The sequence below is a fragment of the Pimephales promelas genome, chromosome 10 (genome assembly GCF_988280905.1).
Source record: "Pimephales promelas chromosome 10, fPimPro1.hap1.1, whole genome shotgun sequence".
Taxonomy (NCBI): domain Eukaryota; kingdom Metazoa; phylum Chordata; class Actinopteri; order Cypriniformes; family Leuciscidae; genus Pimephales; species Pimephales promelas.
The window spans coordinates 3,432,236-3,453,435 of NC_142778.1; the positions used below are offsets into that span (position 1 = coordinate 3,432,236).

Below are 21,200 nucleotides of genomic sequence, written 5' to 3' on the forward strand. Positions count from 1 at the left end.
TATGCATGTGTCTCCACACAGATGAAGGATTCCTTACTGAACCTACAGAAAGGTGTGGGACTGCGAGATTACAACTCGGACTCGGACGAGGAGAGGAGTCGATATTACTGACAGTCACCCTCCAGGCCACCAGGGAGCGCTGTGCAATGTAGAGCCACGTATAAGAACGAAAGGCAAAAAACAAAGGGCCCATCTGTGCGTGTTTGACTATGCATACCAAACAAAAGAGACGCTTGATAGAGACCAGAAGAAGAAGAGATGGACCAGATGCTGCCATCGGACGATCCAAGTGGATCCAAGTCAACCTACGGGAAGTGGGGCCGTATCTGTCCCGTGGAATTGTGGGACGGTTACGGTCCGAGTGCGCCCATCACTGTTCCAGCTTTCTTTCAGGTTCTCTTTCCGAGGATGTTACTGTACACTCCTGTCAGAGGAACGGAACGGACACGAGGAAGCATGCTTAGCCCTCCTTTCTTTTGAAGTGTTTTTATTGGTTCATTGGTACAAAGAATGAGGAAAATGATCTTTTTAGCTTGATTTTGACCAGTAACGCCACAGCTGCCCTGTCCCTTTTCCATTTGTGAGAGCTGTGATGAACGAGATCATTGAGCGTATTATCAAATCTATAATATCAGGGCTGGTTTCCTTGATAAACCTGTGCTGGAAGGTTTCATTCACTCAAAAAGGGCCATTTGCGCTAAAAACGGGGACCTTCCATTTCTGTGAAGCGTTAACCATTACGCTAATGTGTATTTGCACCAGAGAAAGACTGTGAAAAGGGACATCGCAGACGGGAAGATTGATCGTTTTTGATTACTAAACTGTGATATCTCCTGATTTATTTGAAGATGTAGTACAAATATATGAATATGTTTGAAATATATACTTTATTCAAGATTTAATATATATATTTCAATATATGTAGAGGTCATTGCAGATATTTATTGTTCATTCATGTACATAGGACACTTATCAAAGCTCTAGATGGAAAGCGTTTATAATTATTAAACTGCGTTTTCTTCGGCAACACGCACAAGCACGTTTGAGACGTGTATCGTAATTCGATCGGTGTCTATTTTGGTGAATGTAAGTGTGTTCGTGTGACGTTTGAAATCATTCCACTTAGCACGTCTTGTGTCTTCCTCCCGGCACATGAAGCCAAACTGCCTTGTTCTTGCCCAGCAGCTCAATCCACTGGGCGTCTGTTTACACATCCGCCTGGCTTCAGAAAGCCCCGAAACGACCATATATCAGCTCGCACGCGTTCCCTGCTGTCGCACCATTCCTGTTTTTGATTTGGTCTGAGCTCAGATAGCACACGTACGTCTGCAAGATGTCTGTTAAACATCACTTCATCTGGAAAGCATCTGCTGTTTACTAACATCTGATTTCACCATACATTCTAAATCATTACATCTTAAAGACATCTTCTAAACGTCTATTTGACATCTGACAGGGAACGCCCTATCACAGAGACGTCTATTCGATGTGTGGCTTACATCTGGAAGACGTAATTTTTAGAGTGTTTGCTCATCTGTTTCCTGTCAGATGTCAAATAGACGTTTAGAAGATGTCTATAAGATGTAATTACTTAGAATGTATGTTAAGAATGTTAAGATGTCTGTTAAACATCACTTCATCTGGAAAGCATTTGCTGTTTACTAACATCTGATTTTAACATATATTCTAAATTATTACATCTTAAAGACATCTTCTAAACGTCTATTTGACATCTGAAAGGGAACGTCCTATCACAGAGACGTCTATTCGATGTGTGTGTTTACATCTGGAAGACGTATTTTTTAGTGTTTGCTCGTCTGCAATACGTCTATAGGACGTTTCCTGTCAGATGTCAAATAGACATTTAGAAGATGTCTATTAGATGTAATTATTTAGAATGTACGTTAAGAATGTTAAGATGTCTGTTAAACATCACTTCATCTGGAAAGCATTTGCTGTTTACTAACATCTGATTTTAACATATATTCTAAATTATTACATCTTAAAGACATCTTCTAAACGTCTATTTGACATCTGACAGGGAACGTCCTATCACAGAGACGTCTATTCGATGTGTGTGTTTACATCTGGAAGACGTAATTTTTAGAGTGTTTGCTCATCTGTTTCCTGTCAGATGTCAAATAGACGTTTAGAAGATGTCTATTAGATGTAATTATTTAGAATGTATGTTAAGAATGTTAAGATGTCTTTTAAACATCACTTCATCTGGAAAGCATCTGCTGTTTACTAACATCTGATTTTAACATACATTCTAAATCATTACATCTTAAAGACATCTTCTAAACGTCTATTTGACATCTGATAGGGAACGCCCTATCACAGAGACGTCTATTCGATGCTTGTGTTTACATCTGGAAGGTCTATTTTTTAGAGTGTTTGCTCGTCTGCAATACGTCTATAGGACGTTTCCTGTCAGATGTCAAATAGACATTTAGAAGATGTCTTTAAGATGTAATGATTTAGAATGTAAGTTAAGAACATCTTCTAAACGTCTATTTGACATCTGATAGGGAACGTCCTATCACAGAGACGTCTATTCGATGTGTGTGTTTACATCTGGAAGACGCATTTTTTAGAGTGTTTGCTCGTCTGCAATACATTTATTGGACGTTCCCTGACAGATGTCAAATAGACGTTTAGAAGATGTCAATAAGATGTAATTATTTAGAATGTATGTTAAGAATGTTATGTCTGTTAAACATCACTTCATCTGGAAAGCATTTGCTGTTTAGACGTATTGCAGATAAACAAACACTCTAAAAAATACGTCTTCCAGATGTACAGTAAACACACACATCAAATAGACGTCTCTGTGATAGGACGTTCCCTGTCAGATGTCAAATAGATGTTTTTAAGATGTAATGATTTAGAATGTATGTTAAACTGACATCTTAAAGATGTTAGTAAACAGCAGATGCTTTCCAGATGAAGTGATCTTTAACAGACATCTTGCACACATATGTGTGCTTTCTGGGATCAGGGACCAGGAAGCACTGCAGGAAACAACACTACACTTGCCGCTCATTCAGTTTTTAATTTAGACCGCTGTCACCCATATTTTGTCATTTTAAATCGGTCAAATAAAAGAAAAGTCATGGGAGGTAGTTATGATATTTTTATAGAGCACAAGTGCTCTAGCCTAAACCAAATATAGTATTTATAGATGGTAGAATTTATTTATATAGAATATGAAATGCAAAAATTCCCTTTTTTATGCAGACAAAACATTTAATTCTCATGTGAGACGACATGATGTGGCACTTTACGTCGAGACGTTGTGGGACAGAAAGCCTGATATACAGTAAATATGTTTGCTGGCACATTGCTGGTGGGACATATGATAACATTTCAGCTACAAACCACACGGTATTGTATTGATGAATGAATGTAAGATCTGGTTTTGTTTCGTTTTATCCAGAAAAGCATTAACAGTAATGTCATTTGAATCATTTACGCCACACTCCAGCGCTTTGGAATCTGATTGAGTTTTTGCTGTGGATCTTTCAAATCCATCTTTAGTGTTGCTCTGTGCAGTGTTTGAAGCCGGCATCTTATTCCAGAGCGTATGTTTGATGCAGTTGCAGTTCTGGTTTAGTCACTGTTAAAATCTTCTCTCAGTTATAAATCTTAAAGGTGCAATGTGTAACATTTTTGAGTATCTATTAACAGAAATGCAATATGACATCCAGTGGTCTATAAAGAACCGTAATGTTTTTATTACCTTAGAATTAGACATTTATATCTACCTAACTGCGGGCACCCCCTTCTATGAAGGTCGATATATTGTGACGTCATGTTTCTACCGTAGCCAAACGCGAACAAACAGTGCTACAGACAAAAAAGCCTATTGTGTGTAGTAAATGGTGTCTAGGGGATGCGGAGGAGCGCGCATTGTTACAATCACGTCATTTTTGCCGCGCGCCTTTGTGCTAATGAGGACGCGTCGAGTTTAAACAAAGCTTTACGCTTTAACCAGCTCAACCACAGTAACAGCTCATATTAGCCAGCTAAACTTTTACTACCCTGTTAGAAAAAATAAATAGTTACTAGGGCTGTGCAAAAATTAATTGCGATTAATCGCATCCAAAATAAAAGTCTGTGTTTACATAATATATTTGTGTTTTCTGTGTAGAATTATTTTGTATATATAAATACCTATGCATGCATGTATATATTTAAGAATTATTTGCGCTTAAATTCTATATATATATATATAAATACATAATCTATATTATATAAATATAAATATTTTATATATTAATAACACTAATAGTTTACTATCCCTTAATAATTACTATCCCTAATAGTTACATAGCTTCATGTGGTTCTTCTCCCTCTGTGTATTATGGGGAGAAATGTGCTGGTTACGTTTTCGAGACAATCAGCTGATTACTATTATTATATTATATATTAAGACCCTTGATCCTCACCTGACTATGGCTTTGTAAACTTTATCCATGATGTGGTTTATATACAGAAACAGTGACAATGTTACACACTCTTGGCTTACTCTGGCTATTCTCTGCTGTCTCAGGTAAATACTGTATATGTTTGTCCCGTTTGAGCCACCGTAGCTTCTTCGAAAGGGAGGGGTGAGCTTAGTGCAACTCGCAACCGAACCGCTAGAAAATCACACACTGCACCTTTAAGAGCTTTTATTTTGGCATTAGAGTGCATCTGTATAGGTTGTTGGGTGTGTATTCTGATTTCTGAGAGAAAAGATGAATCGTTTGTTTGCTCATGGTTTGCTATTTTGGAACTGAGTGAAAATCAAATGTATGACTGTCACAATCATGTTCACTGTACTGTATGTGTGTAAGTGTGTGTGAATGCCTAATATGTGAAATGAAAGTTGTTTTTATCTTTGTGAATCGCCCGTTCACTTCTGCTAAAACCTCCAAGGGTAAACATTACTGACTCCAACAGAGCAAAAAAAATGATTAACATTCAGCCTGATCTTTTTGCTCATATGCAGCGACTTCTCATGATGTATCTGACCAAAGATTTGAGTTAGCATTTCGCAACTGAAAAATGTGTTGTCACTATTAGAAAATGAGAAGTATTTAGTCTAAAGAAAGATTGTTCTAAATTATATTTTGAATTTTCATATCATACTCGGTGCATTAGACTCTAGACCCGTTCCACTGATGTCATTTCCACTGTACCGTTGCTGTAGTTCCTTGAATGACATGACAACTGTGTCCAAGCAACAAACTGTCTCACAAATCAACTGTTTTATTTTCTTAAAAAAGTGTTCTGATTGATTTCTGTAGATGTCCATCTGTGGCATCCCATAACCTAACTGCTGTAGCAATGACTTGCTGTATTTTTTTTTTTTTTTTGAACTATTTTTATCTCTAGACCAGGCTGGTTTGTACGTTTCCATAAGCACTGTATGTATATGACAATATGTGCAGTGTTCACTGATATAGGAAGCAGAACTGTGCTGTGCACAGCTTTCCATTCTTCCAACAACTTTTCTTTAAAATAGAAGCTCTGATTCAGTGGCTCTCTGTTCTATGTGAAGTAGACAGAGTGCAAATAATAATAATAAAACAACACTGGGAAAATACCTTATGAGTTTTATTTTGAATGCCCCGTTTCCCCTTGAAGTTTCTAGAATGCTTCACAGTCTGCCCTACTAAATTGTACTTGTTTTCTCAAATGCACGGTGTAACAAGTATATCCCAACAGACAAAATTGCATCATGCGTTTGGAAGTGTCCCTGAAGCTGAGTCAAAGCAATTAACACCTCATTAAAATGGAATCTATTTTCCACACAATAGAGAATGTGCATTATCATGTCTAGCCACGCGATGGACCCAGTCCTTTCATTACGTAATAGCCAGACGCATACTAGATTTTTGTTTTGTTTAAAGAAATCGTAAATATAATTCCAAAAAATAAACATTCATTTAATCAAAGTCAAAATATCCTAAATGACTTGCTCCAGCTACCTGCAGATGACAATATGCCATGTCTTAACCAAGTATTCATTCATTATCCTTATTAACTCATCCACGCATGCCTGACGGTCGGTCACACGCACCAAACAAATTAATATTCTCGGCGTCCATTCATTCATCCATTCAACCCGTCACGACGACAGCCATGGACGGTATGCAAATGAATCAGCTGTGGATTGACCAATGAGAGTGTGGGAGATCCTCAGGAGGGCGGTGTCCGTGAGTTTACAACCAATCAGAGCGGGAAGGGCGGAATATTCTAATGAGCAGGGAACACCTCAATGTACAGCAATGCTTGTGGAAAAGCTTCAAAACTGATGCCCAAATATTGTCCGACCGCAGGAATATGAGCATCCGAGGCTCGTGTTATTAGGGTAAAACACTCAACCCAGATGGATATGTGTCTCTTTGTGACGTGATAAACGTGCACAGTTGTAGCAGAAGCAGGCTGACGCAGATTAAATTGAAAGATTGATTGCTTTTGTTCTGCTGGGAAGGGTGAGGAGGCTCCTGGTGGACACCGGGGTTCCTCTGAAGATGATGGAAGAGCACAGGAGGACTCAACAGCGTCTGGAGGCCAGTTTCGCGTGGCTGTGTGAACTGGAGATCCTGAAGCAGCGGCAGGAGAGTCTGGTTCTCGGAGCCCTGTCGCTCGGCGACTCGCAGCCGGGATGCCCGGTCTGGGGTGATGTTGGTCCGGCTCGCAGCAGCAGAGAACAGGAGCAGCTCACTTTAAGACTACAGCTGGTAGGTGATTAAAAAAACAGCCTCGCGGAATTCCCTCCAGAGGGTCTCTATCGTTTTATGGAGATGTGGATATTCACAAAGTATTGGAAAAAGTTTTTTTAAAAGACCGAGTGGTGGTCATGTTTTGTTGTTTATTTTATTTTTTATTTTTTTGTCCACCAAGTAACATTTTCGCTCTTGAAAGAAACATTGTTTTCTTTAGTGTAGCGTAAAGAATATTTAAAGAACATTTTTTGCCAATTTAAAGTGCCTTTTTGTGGAATCATATGGGTCCATGAATGTTAAAAGTTAATTAATGAAACCAGCCTATCAATGTCCTTTATTAGTTTAAAATATGTAGCCCACTTTTTGGTGTTACGTGAAAACTGTCGATGTTATGACACGAATATGCCACTATAATACCATTTAGCAGAGGTTGTGCTGTATAAATAAAAACAATTTCTTTTCACAGCACGTGAATGTTTTTGACAGCTGTGATTGATGTGCAAATGGAAAAGAGGGCGGGGCGTGTAGTCCTTAACTATCCATTGTTCGTTTCGTATGGACTTATCAATTCCTACCCTTAGAAATATTTAGCTATTTCTTGTTTTAAATATATTTATATAATATTAAATGTTATGTTGTGGTCTAATTATCATTAAGAGTCATGGCTTAAAAGTCTATACATTTCGTTTCGAAACAGGTTGGGCTAATATTTATATTATTATTATTATTATTATTAGCCTATTATTATTATTATTTTAACTGCGTTTTTCGTCTGCATAAGTGGCTGAGGAAGCAGTGTTTATCAAAGTTAAATTCATAAACTAATTGAGCGCATAGTCCCTCCTGTGCTTTCATTACCTGTCCATCAGTATGTCTGCCTGCAGGGGATTCGGGCACATGCACTCTAACTCAGTTTTCAATAAAAGGCCGGTGAAAAGGCGGTGAGAGAAATCAAATAAGCAGTGGTCTCTCTTTTCCCCAGAGTTTCTCCCACATAGAGGGATCAGACAAAAGGCGCATGGAGCGGAATATTAATAAGCCAGACTCTCGCGGGACGGGCGCGTGCGCTTGAGACGCATCACCCAAATGAGCTGTCAGCGGCCACGCGCTCCGCTTCAGCGACCACCGGAAACATCCTTCAGTTCAGTCAGCAAGAGAGTCTGTCTGTCTGTCTATCTATCTATCTATCTATCTATCTATCTATCTATCTATCTATCTATCTATCTATCTATCTATCTATCTATCTATCTATCTATCTATCTATCTATCTATCTATCTATCTATCTATTTTGTTTTCCTGACCGATTCAAAATTCAGCTGTTAATTAACCAATTAAATAATGAATCCAATTTGTTCTAGTCCTCGGGCAACTAAAGCGAGGATGGAGTGCTGTGCTCACACTCGCACTCTCAGCCCTGTGGGTAACATGTAATTACACAGGCACCCTATTACTAATTATATAATTAGCAAAGTAACTGTGAGAAATCCTTATATTCCATTTTTTTAATAATCTCTGTGCTTTACAGCTAGTTTGTACAGTACAACCAACGTCTGTTCAAACACACGATCAACCCTCAAGGCCAAAGTTTTCCTGCTGTAGTTGCTGTGGATGTGTTGATTAGTGCAGTGATGTAGTTTGGACTTCAGGACTGTTATGTTGATGTGTGTGTATACTGATATAGTGGGGGCAGGGTGGTGTTTGTGTGTGTGTAGAAGTAGGATACTGGTTGTGTGTCCCATTTTGGCACATTAAAGGCAAGGCGCTCACGGCATCTGGATAATGAGAATACACATGCAGCCTGATCTCCCTCAGGTCCTGTCTGTTTCTGTGATAATCAAATAGACTGCTGCCTTCTGCATGCTTTAATGCGTGAGGCCTTGGAGGGTGAGACACCAAACCGGCTGATCCGTCGCACGACAGCTAATCATGGAGCAGAATCAAAGATCTCCAAGGGAAGCATGACGAGCTTGAGTCAGACTTCAGAGAGAATAGCTGATATTAGCTCTGAAATCATCCAAACTGGATCATGTTTTCATTGGGGGGCGGGGGGGTTGCTTGTTCACATCTGACAGACCTAAAATCATATTGAATGGATTTCTGGATTTCTCTCTCTCTCTCTGTTTTTGTCCTCTTTTTTTCCTTTCTATACTCATGCACTTGAGCTTTTGAACTCAGCCGCTAAACCATGTTGCCATGGTTTTATGAGCGATTCAATTCGTCTTATTTTTTGTCATGAGAATGACCAGGTGAATTCAAGCAGTGATGCAAACCTGCTGACTTCAATGGAAATGGTGTGTTGCAAGAACATAAAAAGCAGTGTTCCATCATTTGACTCAAATATCAGCAAATCTCCGAGTCTGACACTGTTATGAATTGTCCAATGAGAATTTCAAAAAGCCAGTTCTGGTTGTGAAATCAAATCCTACTTGATTTCAAACATCAAGATATTGACTGATGTCAATTAAGGGCCCTTTCACACCTACCTTGTTTGGTCCGAACTTTCGGACTTTTCAGTTAGGTCCGAATCCAAATTTTAGGTGTGAAACCTCCCTCGGACCACGGTCCGGACCAAACAGATGAAATTTGGTCCGACGAAAAGAGGTGCACTCTTAGAAGAAAAGCTTCTATATAGAACCTTAAAAGGTTCTATCAGCGCTACGTATTTGGAACCCCTAAAAGGTTCTATACACTCTTAAAAAAAGGGTTCCTCTGGGTTCTATGGAACCCTGGGGTTCCATACTTGGCCAATAGAACCTTTTACCAAAAAAATGGTTCTATATAGAACCATTTTGGAGTTCCATATATGAAGCGGGGGATGGAACCATTTCTGGTTCTAAATAGAACCATTTCTTCTAAGAGTGTAGTCTCTGTCCGGATCAAACTGAGCAAAGGTTTGGTTCATTTATAGTGTGAAAGCATTTCTGTATGGTTCGGACTGTCAGACCTTTTACAGGAATTTCTGGTGGTTCCCAAAAAGCAGAAAAAACAGAAGGTGGTAGGAGAAATGAGCCGCTGTGCACATGGGGAGATGAGGAGACAAGGTTTTTAATTGAAGTATGGTCTGATGACATAATGAGAATTCCACTTGCAGTCTTCTCGTCCTTTCCTGCCGTCGACGATAACATTTTTGCACAATTCATTCGGCGAATTTGAACTAGCCTTGTGTATAGTTGGTGCTGCAGGTAATTATGCCATAAAAATAGCGATATGATTGCAACGATATGCATCTGTTTGTCAAAGTTACCCGGCGAATTGACAACACGCAGACGTCAGACGCACGTTTACCGAACCAATCAATGTCAAGATGCTGCCCACAGAGATGATGACGACAGGACGCAAATACGTCACGTAAAGTTCTATAGTGCGCTCGCATTGTTGCAGTGTGAAACCAAACCAAAACTTTCTGAAAGTATAAAATGTATCAAAACATGAACTTTGGTTCGGACCATGGTGCGGACTTTCAGGTGTGAAAACGCCCTAAGTTTCACTCGTACTCATGTCTCCTCTTTAAAATAAAATTTCATGTTGTGATTGTCCATCATACGAGTCCTGTATTACTGTGGTAAGCCTCCATGTTATATAAAACAAAGTTATTCCAAACATAACCTTGAGCATCAGCCTGTCTCAACCTAAATTGTTGAAAGTCGACTGAAAAATTTGTTTTATTAGCTTGTCCAGACTATTTCTCACATCTGTCTTGGATCTCTACACCCAAACATTGGTTGTCATCATTATACCCTTTATAATGGGGGGAAAGAGAATTGAGAGAACACTGAACTGAAAGTGGTTAAAATAATGACCCAAGTTTAACCACCTTTGCGTCATAGGCCAGCGAAATATAACAAGAAACCAAAAATACACACTGAGCGGTGAGGCCTCAGGTCAGGCCAGGTGTGGAACATACATGGACAAAATCTGGACAAACTAAACCATGGACAAAACTAAAATAAAACCCAGACCCAGACTGCATTAAACACAGGTTCACTTACAACATGGTGCCAACCACAATGTGTTTTGATCTAGCTGTCGGGGGATGAGGCTAGGTCTTGAAACAAAACCAGAACCACAGGATTAGAAAATAGTATACTCAACAGTATCTGTGCTGACTTTGGTAAATTATTGATGTTCTGGGATTGGTGCATATGCCATTTGCTTACATAACTGCTGCCAGTGGTGCACACACTACACTGGTGACATGCACACAAAAACATGTGCTTGAAGCTTTCTTTCCAAATCGTCTTACTCCCGTCTGTCACGCAAAAAAAAAAATAGATTATTATAATGTAGATGCACAACCCATCATTACTATTTTCATGCATTCAAGAGACCAGTTTTTAGGGCTGTAATGTAACGAACCTTTTAAATTATTTAAGATTTAACCGCGAGTGTGAGGACGAGTAATGGTAATCTAGGGCATACATTAGGTTAGTATGGGAAAAAATGAGCTACATATATACAGTACACTATATTATTCTGATGTACCCTACAACTGCCCTATATATTTGTGCTTGTATTGGCGCTTTTCCCCTGGTACGGCTCACTTTTGGAGGAGTTTCCACTGGGTACAGTACCTAGTACCTGGTTTTTTGTTTCCCATCCAATTTAGGTTCTGGGAACGTTAGTTTTTGGTTCCCAGAACGTTCCTAGTACTTTCCCTTAAGGTTAAGGGAACATTCTCCTTATGTTATAAAAATGGAACCTAAAAATAACCTAAATGGAACAATCCTATAACGTTATTGTTTGTTTCCCAAAAATATAACCTCATGGGACCATTAGGGGAATGTTCTGTGTTTGCTGGGTTAGTACCACCTCTAATCGAGCCGTACCGATGCTAAAATGTGACATGTAAACTCTGCAGATCGTTGATGAGAATCGTCACTTCCAGCGTCATTGGATTTGCGACACGGGACACCAAAACCTCTAGATTTAAATAGTCAGCAACAGCTACCTCAGTATCATTGCAACAGCTTGCTTTAAACAACCATTGCATGCAACTTGAAAAAAAAAATGACTATATCGTGGTCAGTAGATGAAGTGGCGGCGCAACAATAACAATCAGTCTATTATCCCATCCACCTTGAAGGGGTACTAAACCGAGCCAAAGTAAAGCGAGCCGAGCCAGGCCAAGTCGTGCTGACCCGAGTCTTACCATGCGGTGGAAAAGCAACATCTGTCTGTTATTGTGTTTGTATTGGGTTACTACATTGCTGTAGTTCAAACATTAACGCATGAGCGCTCCCAGTGTCAAGGTTATGGATTTGATTCTCGGGAAATGCATGAACTGATCAAAGTGTCTGCCTAATGCATTCATTTTTACTTTCCCTCACTATTGACCTTTCTGTTGTACCCGGCAGAACCGGCTCCAGGGTGCCCCCAGTCTGCTGATGCTGGCACTGCAACAGCAACTCAGTGAGTTGAGGGTGGATACAGGACTCGTATGTGAGCAGAATACAGATGAGGATTTGGAAACTCCCAGCGCATCAAGCTCGGGTACTACATGACTCTAAGAAAGTGCTCTGTAAAATTGCACACTCGTTGTGGATATATTTTACAATGTACAGCTGCACAAAAATGTTGGTAAAAACCTGGTATTTGTTATAGTTGGTGTTATAACAGATGAGATGGACAATTTTGTTTTGTGTTCCTTAAGCTCTGATCTTGAGTTTACATATTTCATGTTTGTAGCTTGGAACTTCTTAAATACTAAAGAGTAATCCAAGACACCAACCATTTACCACTTCCAATGTGGTCACGGATATACACTTGTGCACACCTAGTTGCAGAATGCAATGAGCTGGTTTTGTGTCATGAAATGTGTTGCCATGTAAAGTCATTTTAATAGTGAGGCGTATTGGTTACACATGTGAAAAACCAACGCATTCTCATCCTAGGGCGTCATATAGGTGATGCTTTTGACATTGCGTCTAAATCCAACGTACATGGCACCCTTTAGCGTCAATATAACACGCTTCGGTTATGGGTTGATTTAGGTCTGGGGTAGTGTTAGGGTTAGACCACTAGGAGGCGCCTTCTGGCCCATATATATTTGCGTCTCATATTGACGCTAAAGGGTGCCATGTGCATCGGATGTAGACGCAATGTCAAAAGCTTAATCTATATGACGCCTTGGGGATGAGACCGGGCTGGAAAAACTTACACTCAGATGTTGTGAACAATAGAATGAAAGCAGATAACATTGAAAATAAGATTTCAACTTATCTTGATCCCTCAGGATTTTATGAGCAAAGTGAAAGTCTGTCTCCTCCACTGCGTTCCTGCTCCTCTCCAAACCTCACTGCCTCCTGTCACAGGCCCAGATCTTTGGGTGAGTGTTTCTTTTAATCACGTCTCACACCCAAGTTTGTGTTTATTCTATATCAGAGCATTGATCTATACTCTCAGTACTATGAATTAACTTGTGGACCTATGAGTGTTTTGGGATTTAAACTAGGGGTTTCAAATTGATGCCCATTGACCCAGCAAGCTCGGTGCTTAGGGAAAATTGACGGGGAAAGGTCAGAAATGAAAATAAAATGAAATGAAAATCTTGGTAATATAATTATTACCTTTTACCCAGACAGTATAGAAGTGTCTACACTAAAACATAGGCCTAGCTGCTTTTAAAGAAGGGAGTCGATTGCAAGGGGATCACCATACTTGAGGTCCTCTGCATCAGAAAATTTGAAAACCCCTGGTGTTTAGAACTAGTTTTATTTCTCATTAAATAATTTATATTTTTCACATGCTGATAGATGCCTACATGCTGGACTGGGAGGGTCATATGGAGCCCACAGTACATGCCAGCCTTCCCCGCTCATTTTCTGCTCCATACCCCCTATTGGAGGGTATTGCAGAGGGAATAGAGGATGAAGAAGAAGAAGACGAAGAAAGTCCTCAGTGGGTTACAGATCAGATGGGTGATGGGAATGAAAGCCTTACAGCCAAGATGAGCCTCACTTCTGATAATCAGGCTGATCCTACAGTGAAGATAGATGACGGCCCAACCGAAGAGGACATCCAGCAGGCTATGCGTGTGGAGACGTACATCCTGAGACTCCTGCAGCGGCGACACTTCAGATCTACAGCAGGACTCGACTCTGAGCCCGATCGGTGGCAAGACTTACACAATTACCCTCCTGGTTACCCACAACTTCAACTTGACCAATCGGAATGGCAGGAATGGGCACCGCTTTCAGAGGAAGGGAATGAGGACGAGACCCAAGACAGATATTACATGAACCTTCCCAGTGCTCAGATTGGACCAACTTCCCTAAGCAGCGAGGAGCCAGAATCCTCCTTAGAAATTGATCAGTATGGAGTTAAAGAAGTTTACGACAGCAGCAGCGACTCGCCTTGTCATCAACCGGTTTACAACAAACTTCGTCCCACAATGAAACCACACATTCACACCTGCTGCAATCACACCTGCGTACCTACGTCGTCAACTCCAGAGTCCCGTGAACAACACCAGCCCATTCCATCTCAAAAGTGGGCTCTTCTTCGGTCCCTAACCAGAAGGGTTCCAGAGGAAGGGTGGACAACTCAAGGAGAGAGACAAACCAAGTCGACCTGCCGCTCTCGGTCCGAGGACAGTTGCGCCTCTCAAGGATGGGCCGCCCAACCGGAGCACAAATTTCACACTGTGGGACGGGACATCGGCAGGCATCATAGGGAAGAATTTTACCCATCCAATCAGCGACTCTGGTGCTCCACTGCAGATCTCAGTCAAGAAGAGGATGAGGGGATATTCAGAGAGGATGTGCATGAACTCAGAGGAAATCATTTACCAGTCAAACACACTAGCGTTCAGTTTGTGGAGCAGGACCAGGTCGCTCCTGCGCCGCCCAATGGTTCCGACTCCAGTCTAAGTGAGACTTTCTCTCCAGGGACCAGTTCAGTGTCCAGCGACTCAGATGAGAGCGGAGGGCTGGTCTGGCCTCAACAACTTCCTCCACGTTTGCCCCCTTCCTCCTCCTCCTCTTCCGCACAGAATCCCTCCAATGCTGTGGTCAAGATTAAAGCCTCTCATGCGCTCAAAAAGAAGATCATGCGTTTTCGTTCAGGCTCCCTCAAACTAATGACCACTGTATGAGACTGACTGTGACTATTTCTCCACTAAATTCATTTGAAAACTTCACTTAATCTGCTTGTTAAGTCGTGACATATTGAATACTTTCCGGGTCCAAGCTTCAAGTGAGAATACCGACTCAACAGACCTTTTATGAGCACACTTCATTCAAACTTTTAAAAACTCACGGTGTGCTCACAACAATATTTTAACGATTCAGAAGATCATAAGGTTAGTATCAAGATTTTTCAGTAGTACTACAGCATACTGTGAGTGTATATTGGCACAGTTTGCTTTTGAGATCCAACAGAGCGTTTGGACTCCAGACTCCAGACCGGATTCAGATTTGTTTAGAAGTCCGTCCCCTCTTTCTTTCTTCTTGTATTTTGTGTCTTGATTTTCACTTCTGGGATTCTTGTATCTTTCTTCTTGTTAATAAAAGATTTGATGACACGCAACCACAAGATACAAAGCAAACCCACAAAGCACACCAAACCCATTAAGAGATTATATCAGATGATCATTTTGTGGTACGCTATCCCTCTAAAAAGACCATAAGTCTGTAATGTTTGTAAATCACTTCCCTCAGCTTCTCTGGCATGCCCTTAATGCTTTCTTTCATTACCATAGCTATATATTTTAGCTTTCCCCCTACTTAAAATTTTAAGTTATTTTGTTATTGATTATTGACAAGACAGTGAAATAGAGGCAGGAGAATAGAGGAGAGATGAGTAGTGATGGATGTCTCGAGACTGGTCTTTTACATGGTCTCGGTCTTGTCACGGCCTTGATGGTCTTGGTCTTGGTCTCGAGACCACTTTTACATGGTCTCGGTCTTGTCACGGCCTTGATGGTCTTAGTCTTGGTCTTGTCTTGGTCTCGATACGCTCTGGTCTTGGTTGTGTCTTGGTCTCGGTTCAGGCGGTCTTGACTACAAGTCTAGAAATGAGAGATCTAAACTGGATCAAGCCTGGTCTCAAACTGTAAAGGGGCAGAATTATGACGTAAAGCCATTTCAATCCTACATTGCTGATGATGATTCATTGTGTAATGCAGAATGGAAATATTTGTCCTGGGAATATTTTAACAAGCAAATACTCAGAGAACAAACTGCAGGATGAAGAGAGATATTCGCTCACCTGGAATTGATTCTCATTAGTTTAGCATTTTAAAGAGGGCAATTTTCACAGCTCATCTCACACACACACACGGCAGGATGTGCCTGGAGTTACGGAGGCATCATTATCAGTACTACGTACCACTTTGCCTGCCATGTCCCAGGTGTTGTTTTTAGTTTGCACAGTATGAGAATGAAGTTTACTTGATACAGATTTTGAAGCATGTTTGTTAATACGCATTTGTAGTGTACTGCAGGTTTTTCGACATTTATAGTAACTAATTAGTATTTATACTTTATGAAGTTTGATAACACATAGCTTCGTTATTGGCGCCACCTAGTGCATTGGAGGACTGGAATATTTCATGTTCTTGCTGCTACATAGACAAACTCCCTTTACCTGTGCGGTACAGTGGAAATACACTCCAGTGTGGAGTGTACTAAAATATGCCTTGCCTAAATATAATAGCTCACCATGCATCTTTGATCTCATGCCTGCAGTGTATTTTCAAGATTTGTATGTAGTCTTTGAAAATGTTCCTGCTCATTGCATGTTGTTAATAAACTTTTATTTATTTATCAGCCATGATCTCAAACTCGTCCATGGGTATGATTTGAAGTTTTTTACGTCAGCGACATAGGACTTGATAGATGAATTATCTCAGAGTCATATAGGGCCCTGCCTAGTTCTATAAATGCATAGAAGAAATAACAAAATCATCTCTAGATGGGTGTTCAAAACTTAATCTTTATTTCATATTTTCAATATGTATACAGACATGGTTGAACACTATGCATACAAAATTAGATTATATATATATTATTGTACTTTTGATAAACAGTAAAATACATATACAAGTCACTGAAAACTCTGCAATACACCTCATACAATACACAACAAACAGGTTATAAGAGATATGAATCATGTTCATTGCTCAACATTCTGTATTGTTCTCAGTTGCCATGGAGTGCTGTTATATTTAGCTGCCTATAGTCGTGCAGTTAGAAACGCTGCATATCCAGACAAAATATCGGTTCTGAAATGTTTTAGCAAAGGCTTTCTGAATCACTTTCTTTACCTTTTTCCCAGAAGTACCCCCACATCACTAAATAGCATTGATGTTTTAACTTTCACTTTATTAGATCATATACAGGATGCTAATATGCTTTACCTTGTAGAGTATGAATTTTGCTTTTTTTTTTTTTTTCTATGGTAATTTTTGTCTTATTTAAAGTTTCAGCAGAAACTTTTTGTAATCAGCTGCATGTGAAGTGAGTGGGAGGGATATTCTTATTCTAGAAAGAATTTGATTTGATAACAAATCTGCAAAAAATGCAATGAGACATTAATATATTTGCTTCCATGTTTTCTAGAAGTAAATAAAAAAGCAGTACTCTAACATGTGGCCTTAAAGCTAAACCACATAGACCAAAAGCCACAAATCTCTAATGTTTGTGATGGTTGTGAATCACAGTCCTATCAGCTGACAGTTTAAATATTCACTCTTATGGCCTCTACTGGTTAGTCAAGCTCATGAACAGCATTTGTGAAGGAAAAAAACACTCCTGGTAAGATCAGCTTCTCAAGCTAATATATAAAACACCTACAAAGTTATGTGTGTAGGCTGCCTTTGATATGTTTTTTATTTTATTTTATTGTATTATGTTTTTAGGATATGTACATTGACCACACAATTTTGTAAAAGCAGACAAAATTTTACACACAAAAAGTATTTCATTAATTCCATTTTCATTTAACACACAGAGCACCACATTTCAGTTGTGTCAGGGGAAATGGCTTTTTATATGCTACACGATATAGTTTTGATGAATGCAAGGACATTTTAAAAGTTTTAAATGAGTCACCAAGAAATCAAATATTCTTGTTTTTTATTTAGCCTAATATTAGGCTACAGTGTAATTACTAAGTAACAAAATAATTATAATAATAATAAATTAACTACGATATTTATTTAGTTCATGAGCAACTTAATCTTTATTCACTTGCCCTCCATTTTACAACGCCATCTTGTCTAATGTCTTGTCTAATGACCGGCGTGAGGGCGGGGCAACCTGTCACTCACATGAGATCCACCAATAGCAAACCCACACTCTTCCCAGAAGCCGATTACCTTGAATATATTTCACAATATGGAAGAAGATTGCATTTTTGTTTCATTCCGACTTTAAACACAAGACAGAAATGCCATCCAGGTGTTAACCAATCAGAGCCATATTATAAGTGACTTATATGGCTTATTATAAGTGAAACGATCGCTCATTTAAAAAAAAATACCAAAGTTTAAGTTTTATAAGCTCAATATTCGCCTTGCTCTGTTCTGTGATGAGCGTTCGTGACTCTCCTGTTTTCGAACTCGTTTGTCAGACTGAATGAATCTTTTCCAGAGTCAACTCGTTTATTTCGTTCGTTGAAATGACACGAAAAAAGATTCGTTCATTTTGACAAACGAGTTCGAACAGGAGAGTCACAAACGTGCATCACAGAACAGAGCAAAGCGACCATTTGAGCTTTATAAAACTTGAACTTTATTTAATTTTTTTTTAAATGAGCAATCGTTTCGCTTGATAAGACCCTTATTCATCGTCTGAAATCGTTTAAAGCCCAGTTTGCACTGAAACTGTCTTTTGGACCTTAAATCGTTTGGTTCCCATTGAAGTCCATTATATGGGGAAAAATCCGGGAATGTTTTCATCAAAAACCTTAATTTCTTTTCGACTGAAGAAAGAAAGACGTGGACATCTTGGATGACATGGGGGTGAGTAAATTATCAGCAAAAGTTTTTTTTTAAAGTGAACTGCTCCTTTAACATAATAGACTGATTTGGTTACCAATGTTGTACATCTTTGTTGTGTAGCATGTGTAGTTGGACAAATAGAAATAAATAAGTCTAGAAATGATTCCGGCGGGCAGTATTTGAAGACCAGGGTTTATAGATGCACTTGTGATTTCATACGGGCTTCTCTCTGAGCACGCCGTCTGTGGTGGACTTGCTGTTTGCGGTCATGCTGATTCGACTGGCCGGAGCCTCGGATGCGAAGTGGAGCACACTCCTCAGAGAGCTAATCAGACTGTCCTTGAAGCCGCGGCCGAGGCACACGTAGAGCAGCGGGTTCAGGCAGCTGTTCACGTAACCCAAACAGACCGCCAGCACATGGGCCAGACGCAGGTTGGCTTCAAGGCGTTGGCTTTCTGGCTGTCCGTACGTCGCCAACTCCAGAAGATCCACGATCTGAAGGGGAAACCAGCATAGGAAGAAGCTGAGCACCAACGCCAGGATGACACGCAGCGTGCGGGCCGACTTGTCACTGCCTCTCTGTCTCCCGGAGCTCGTCATGTGGTAAACCTTCCAATGGCTGGCACAGATGATCAGGAAAGGCAGCAGAAAAGACAGAAAACTGCGTGTAAGGAATACGGCCCATGCGTGACTTAAGCTACTGTGGAAGCTATCGCACAATATTTTAGTCCCGCCCACTTCATATGCCTCCATCAAAGCAAATTGAGGAGAACCTCCAAGGAGAGCGAGAATCCAGACGACGAAACAGACGGCCCGGGCCTGCCTCGGATGCCTGTGGTTCTGGCACCACACCGGTTTGGTCACCAGTAGGAAACGGTCCAAGCTGATCACAACCAGGAGCAGAACGCTGCAGTACATCATCGTGTAGAACAGACCTTTGAGTATTTTGCAAGCCAAATCGCCAAAAGGCCAGTGTTGGTCCTGGGCGAGCGGGACCATGAGGAGAGGCAACGACAAGCAGCACAGCAGATCCGCAATGGCCAGGTTTAAAAACCACTGCGCGTTCACAGAGTTCGGCATTCTGAACGCGGTCACCCACACCACCAGACCGTTCCCAGGGACGCCCAACAGGAACACAACGCTGTAGCAGACCAGAGCGAACCAGTGCCTGGAACCGATCTCGGACAGGGACATCTCAGAGGGGAACGCAGTATCGGTGCAGTTTTCAGTGTCATTGCAAAGGTAACTTCCGTTATCATCATAAAAGTCAGAAAACTCAAAATAAAGATCATCCATTTCAGCTGTGAAATAAGAAAGAGAGAAATAAAATCCAGGTTATACAATAGACATATCATGCTATATTAATTTTTGATATGTTTTAGCTTACCTCAAGGGCATCCAAGATGTAGGTGTCTTTGTTTCCGCAATATTTTAAATTTTTGATATTTTTCGGTCAAACCGTTGTTGTCTATCAGTCATATAATGCAGGTTTAGGGGGTCCACCCTGGGTTCACCTCAAAGAGCATGCTCAGAGAAGTCCAAATTAAACATGATTTAATGACTTGTAAATGTAAGTACACATTGATGGCCTAAGACACGAAACGAGCGGTTTGTGTGATAAACCGAACAGTGTTTATATAGTTTTTACCTTGTTTAACCACAGCCACGTCCAACTGATCTGAAGGCACGGGCGCTTCGGTCTGTGCATGTGCCGGAAGTGATCAGTACGTCACTCATTGTTTACACAGAGATTTCGGAAGTTTAATTTATTATATTTATATAATTTATTATATTTATATAATTTTTTTATTTATTATATTTATATATATCACTAAACATATTTAGATATATTGAAATCGTCTTCCATTGCGATTTCCTGTATATCTAAATATGTTTAGATCTTCACAGAGAAAGGTAAAACTTCCGAAATCTCGGTGTAAACAATGAATGACGTACACACGCGAGAGATCTCTTCCACCGCTTTCCGGCACCTGCACAAACCGAAGCGCCCATGCCTTCAGATCAGTTGGACATGGCTGTGTTACAAGAGGTAAAAACGATATAAATATTGTTAATTTTCTCACACAAACCACTCGTTTTGTGTCTTTACATTTACGAGTCATTAAATCATGTTTCATTTGGACTTCTCTGAGCATGCTCTTTGAGGTGAACCCAGGGTGGACCCCCTAAACCTGCATTATATGACTGATAGACATGAACGGTTTGACAAAAAATGTCAAAATTGAAAATACTGCGGAAACAAAGACACTTGCATCTTGGATGCCCTTGAGGTAAGCTAAAACATATCAACAATTAATTTCAAAGTGAAACATCCCTTTAATCAATCTCAAACCTTGCAATATTACTTTGTTACCATAATACTTTGTCCACAAAATACTTTCAGCTCTAATCATGCTAAAAAACACCAATCAAAATGAATACCTGTGAAGTTGTGCAGATCTGCAACAGCAAATGTGATTCAGTTTGTCTTGTCTTGTCCCTTATAGCCAGGAAATGATTGCAAGCTGTTGTGAACCAA

The 21,200-nt window shown here is 40.2% G+C and overlaps 3 protein-coding genes across 12 annotated transcripts in view; 2 read left to right on the plus strand and 1 right to left on the minus strand.

The window, feature by feature from the left end:
• Window positions 1-5,593, plus strand: part of gramd1bb (GRAM domain containing 1Bb) — a 132,448-nt gene extending 126,855 nt beyond the window's left edge. For all 9 annotated transcript variants that reach the window (XM_039647567.2, XM_039647568.2, XM_089135287.1 and 6 more), the window contains one exon: window positions 22-5,593. In XM_039647567.2, the coding sequence (XP_039503501.2) occupies window positions 22-111 (90 nt within the window). In that variant the 3' untranslated portion in view covers window positions 112-5,593. The remainder of the gene's footprint in view (window positions 1-21) is intronic.
• Window positions 5,594-6,256: 663 nt separating this feature from the next.
• dact3b (dishevelled binding antagonist of beta catenin 3b) lies at window positions 6,257-15,242 on the plus strand. 2 transcript variants are annotated; one of them, XM_039647649.2, is made up of 5 exons: window positions 6,257-6,361; window positions 6,485-6,734; window positions 12,075-12,210; window positions 12,953-13,045; window positions 13,473-15,242. In XM_039647649.2, exons 2-5 carry the CDS (start codon window positions 6,525-6,527, stop codon window positions 14,810-14,812), a joined length of 1,779 nt encoding a protein of 592 aa, XP_039503583.2. In that variant the 5' UTR covers window positions 6,257-6,361; window positions 6,485-6,524; the 3' UTR covers window positions 14,813-15,242. The 2 variants fall into 2 exon arrangements, with proteins under 2 accessions (XP_039503583.2, XP_039503582.2); XM_039647648.2 differs by lacking the exon at window positions 6,257-6,361 and having other exon boundaries at window positions 6,375-6,734.
• A 3,235-nt stretch (window positions 15,243-18,477) lies between these two features.
• c5ar1 (complement C5a receptor 1) lies at window positions 18,478-21,193 on the minus strand. Its single transcript, XM_039647372.2, has 2 exons — window positions 21,104-21,193; window positions 18,478-19,962 (listed from the first exon to the last, which is right to left on the minus strand). The coding sequence occupies exon 2, from the start codon at window positions 19,955-19,957 to the stop codon at window positions 18,875-18,877; it is 1,083 nt and encodes a 360-aa protein (XP_039503306.2). The 5' UTR covers window positions 19,958-19,962; window positions 21,104-21,193; the 3' UTR covers window positions 18,478-18,874.
• Between the last annotated feature and the right edge of the window lie 7 nt (window positions 21,194-21,200).

Excerpts from the sequence above, each read along its gene's own strand:
- dact3b (XM_039647649.2), top strand. The coding sequence starts at position 6,525 with ATGATGGAAGAGCACAGGAGGACTCAACAGCGTCTGGAGGCCAGTTTC. Across the intron at positions 6,735-12,074 it reads TCACTTTAAGACTACAGCTG|AACCGGCTCCAGGGTGCCCC; the intron begins GTAGGTGATTAA and ends TGTACCCGGCAG. Across the intron at positions 12,211-12,952 it reads TCCCAGCGCATCAAGCTCGG|GATTTTATGAGCAAAGTGAA; the intron begins GTACTACATGAC and ends TTGATCCCTCAG.
- c5ar1 (XM_039647372.2), bottom strand. The coding sequence starts at position 19,957 with ATGGATGATCTTTATTTTGAGTTTTCTGACTTTTATGATGATAACGGA.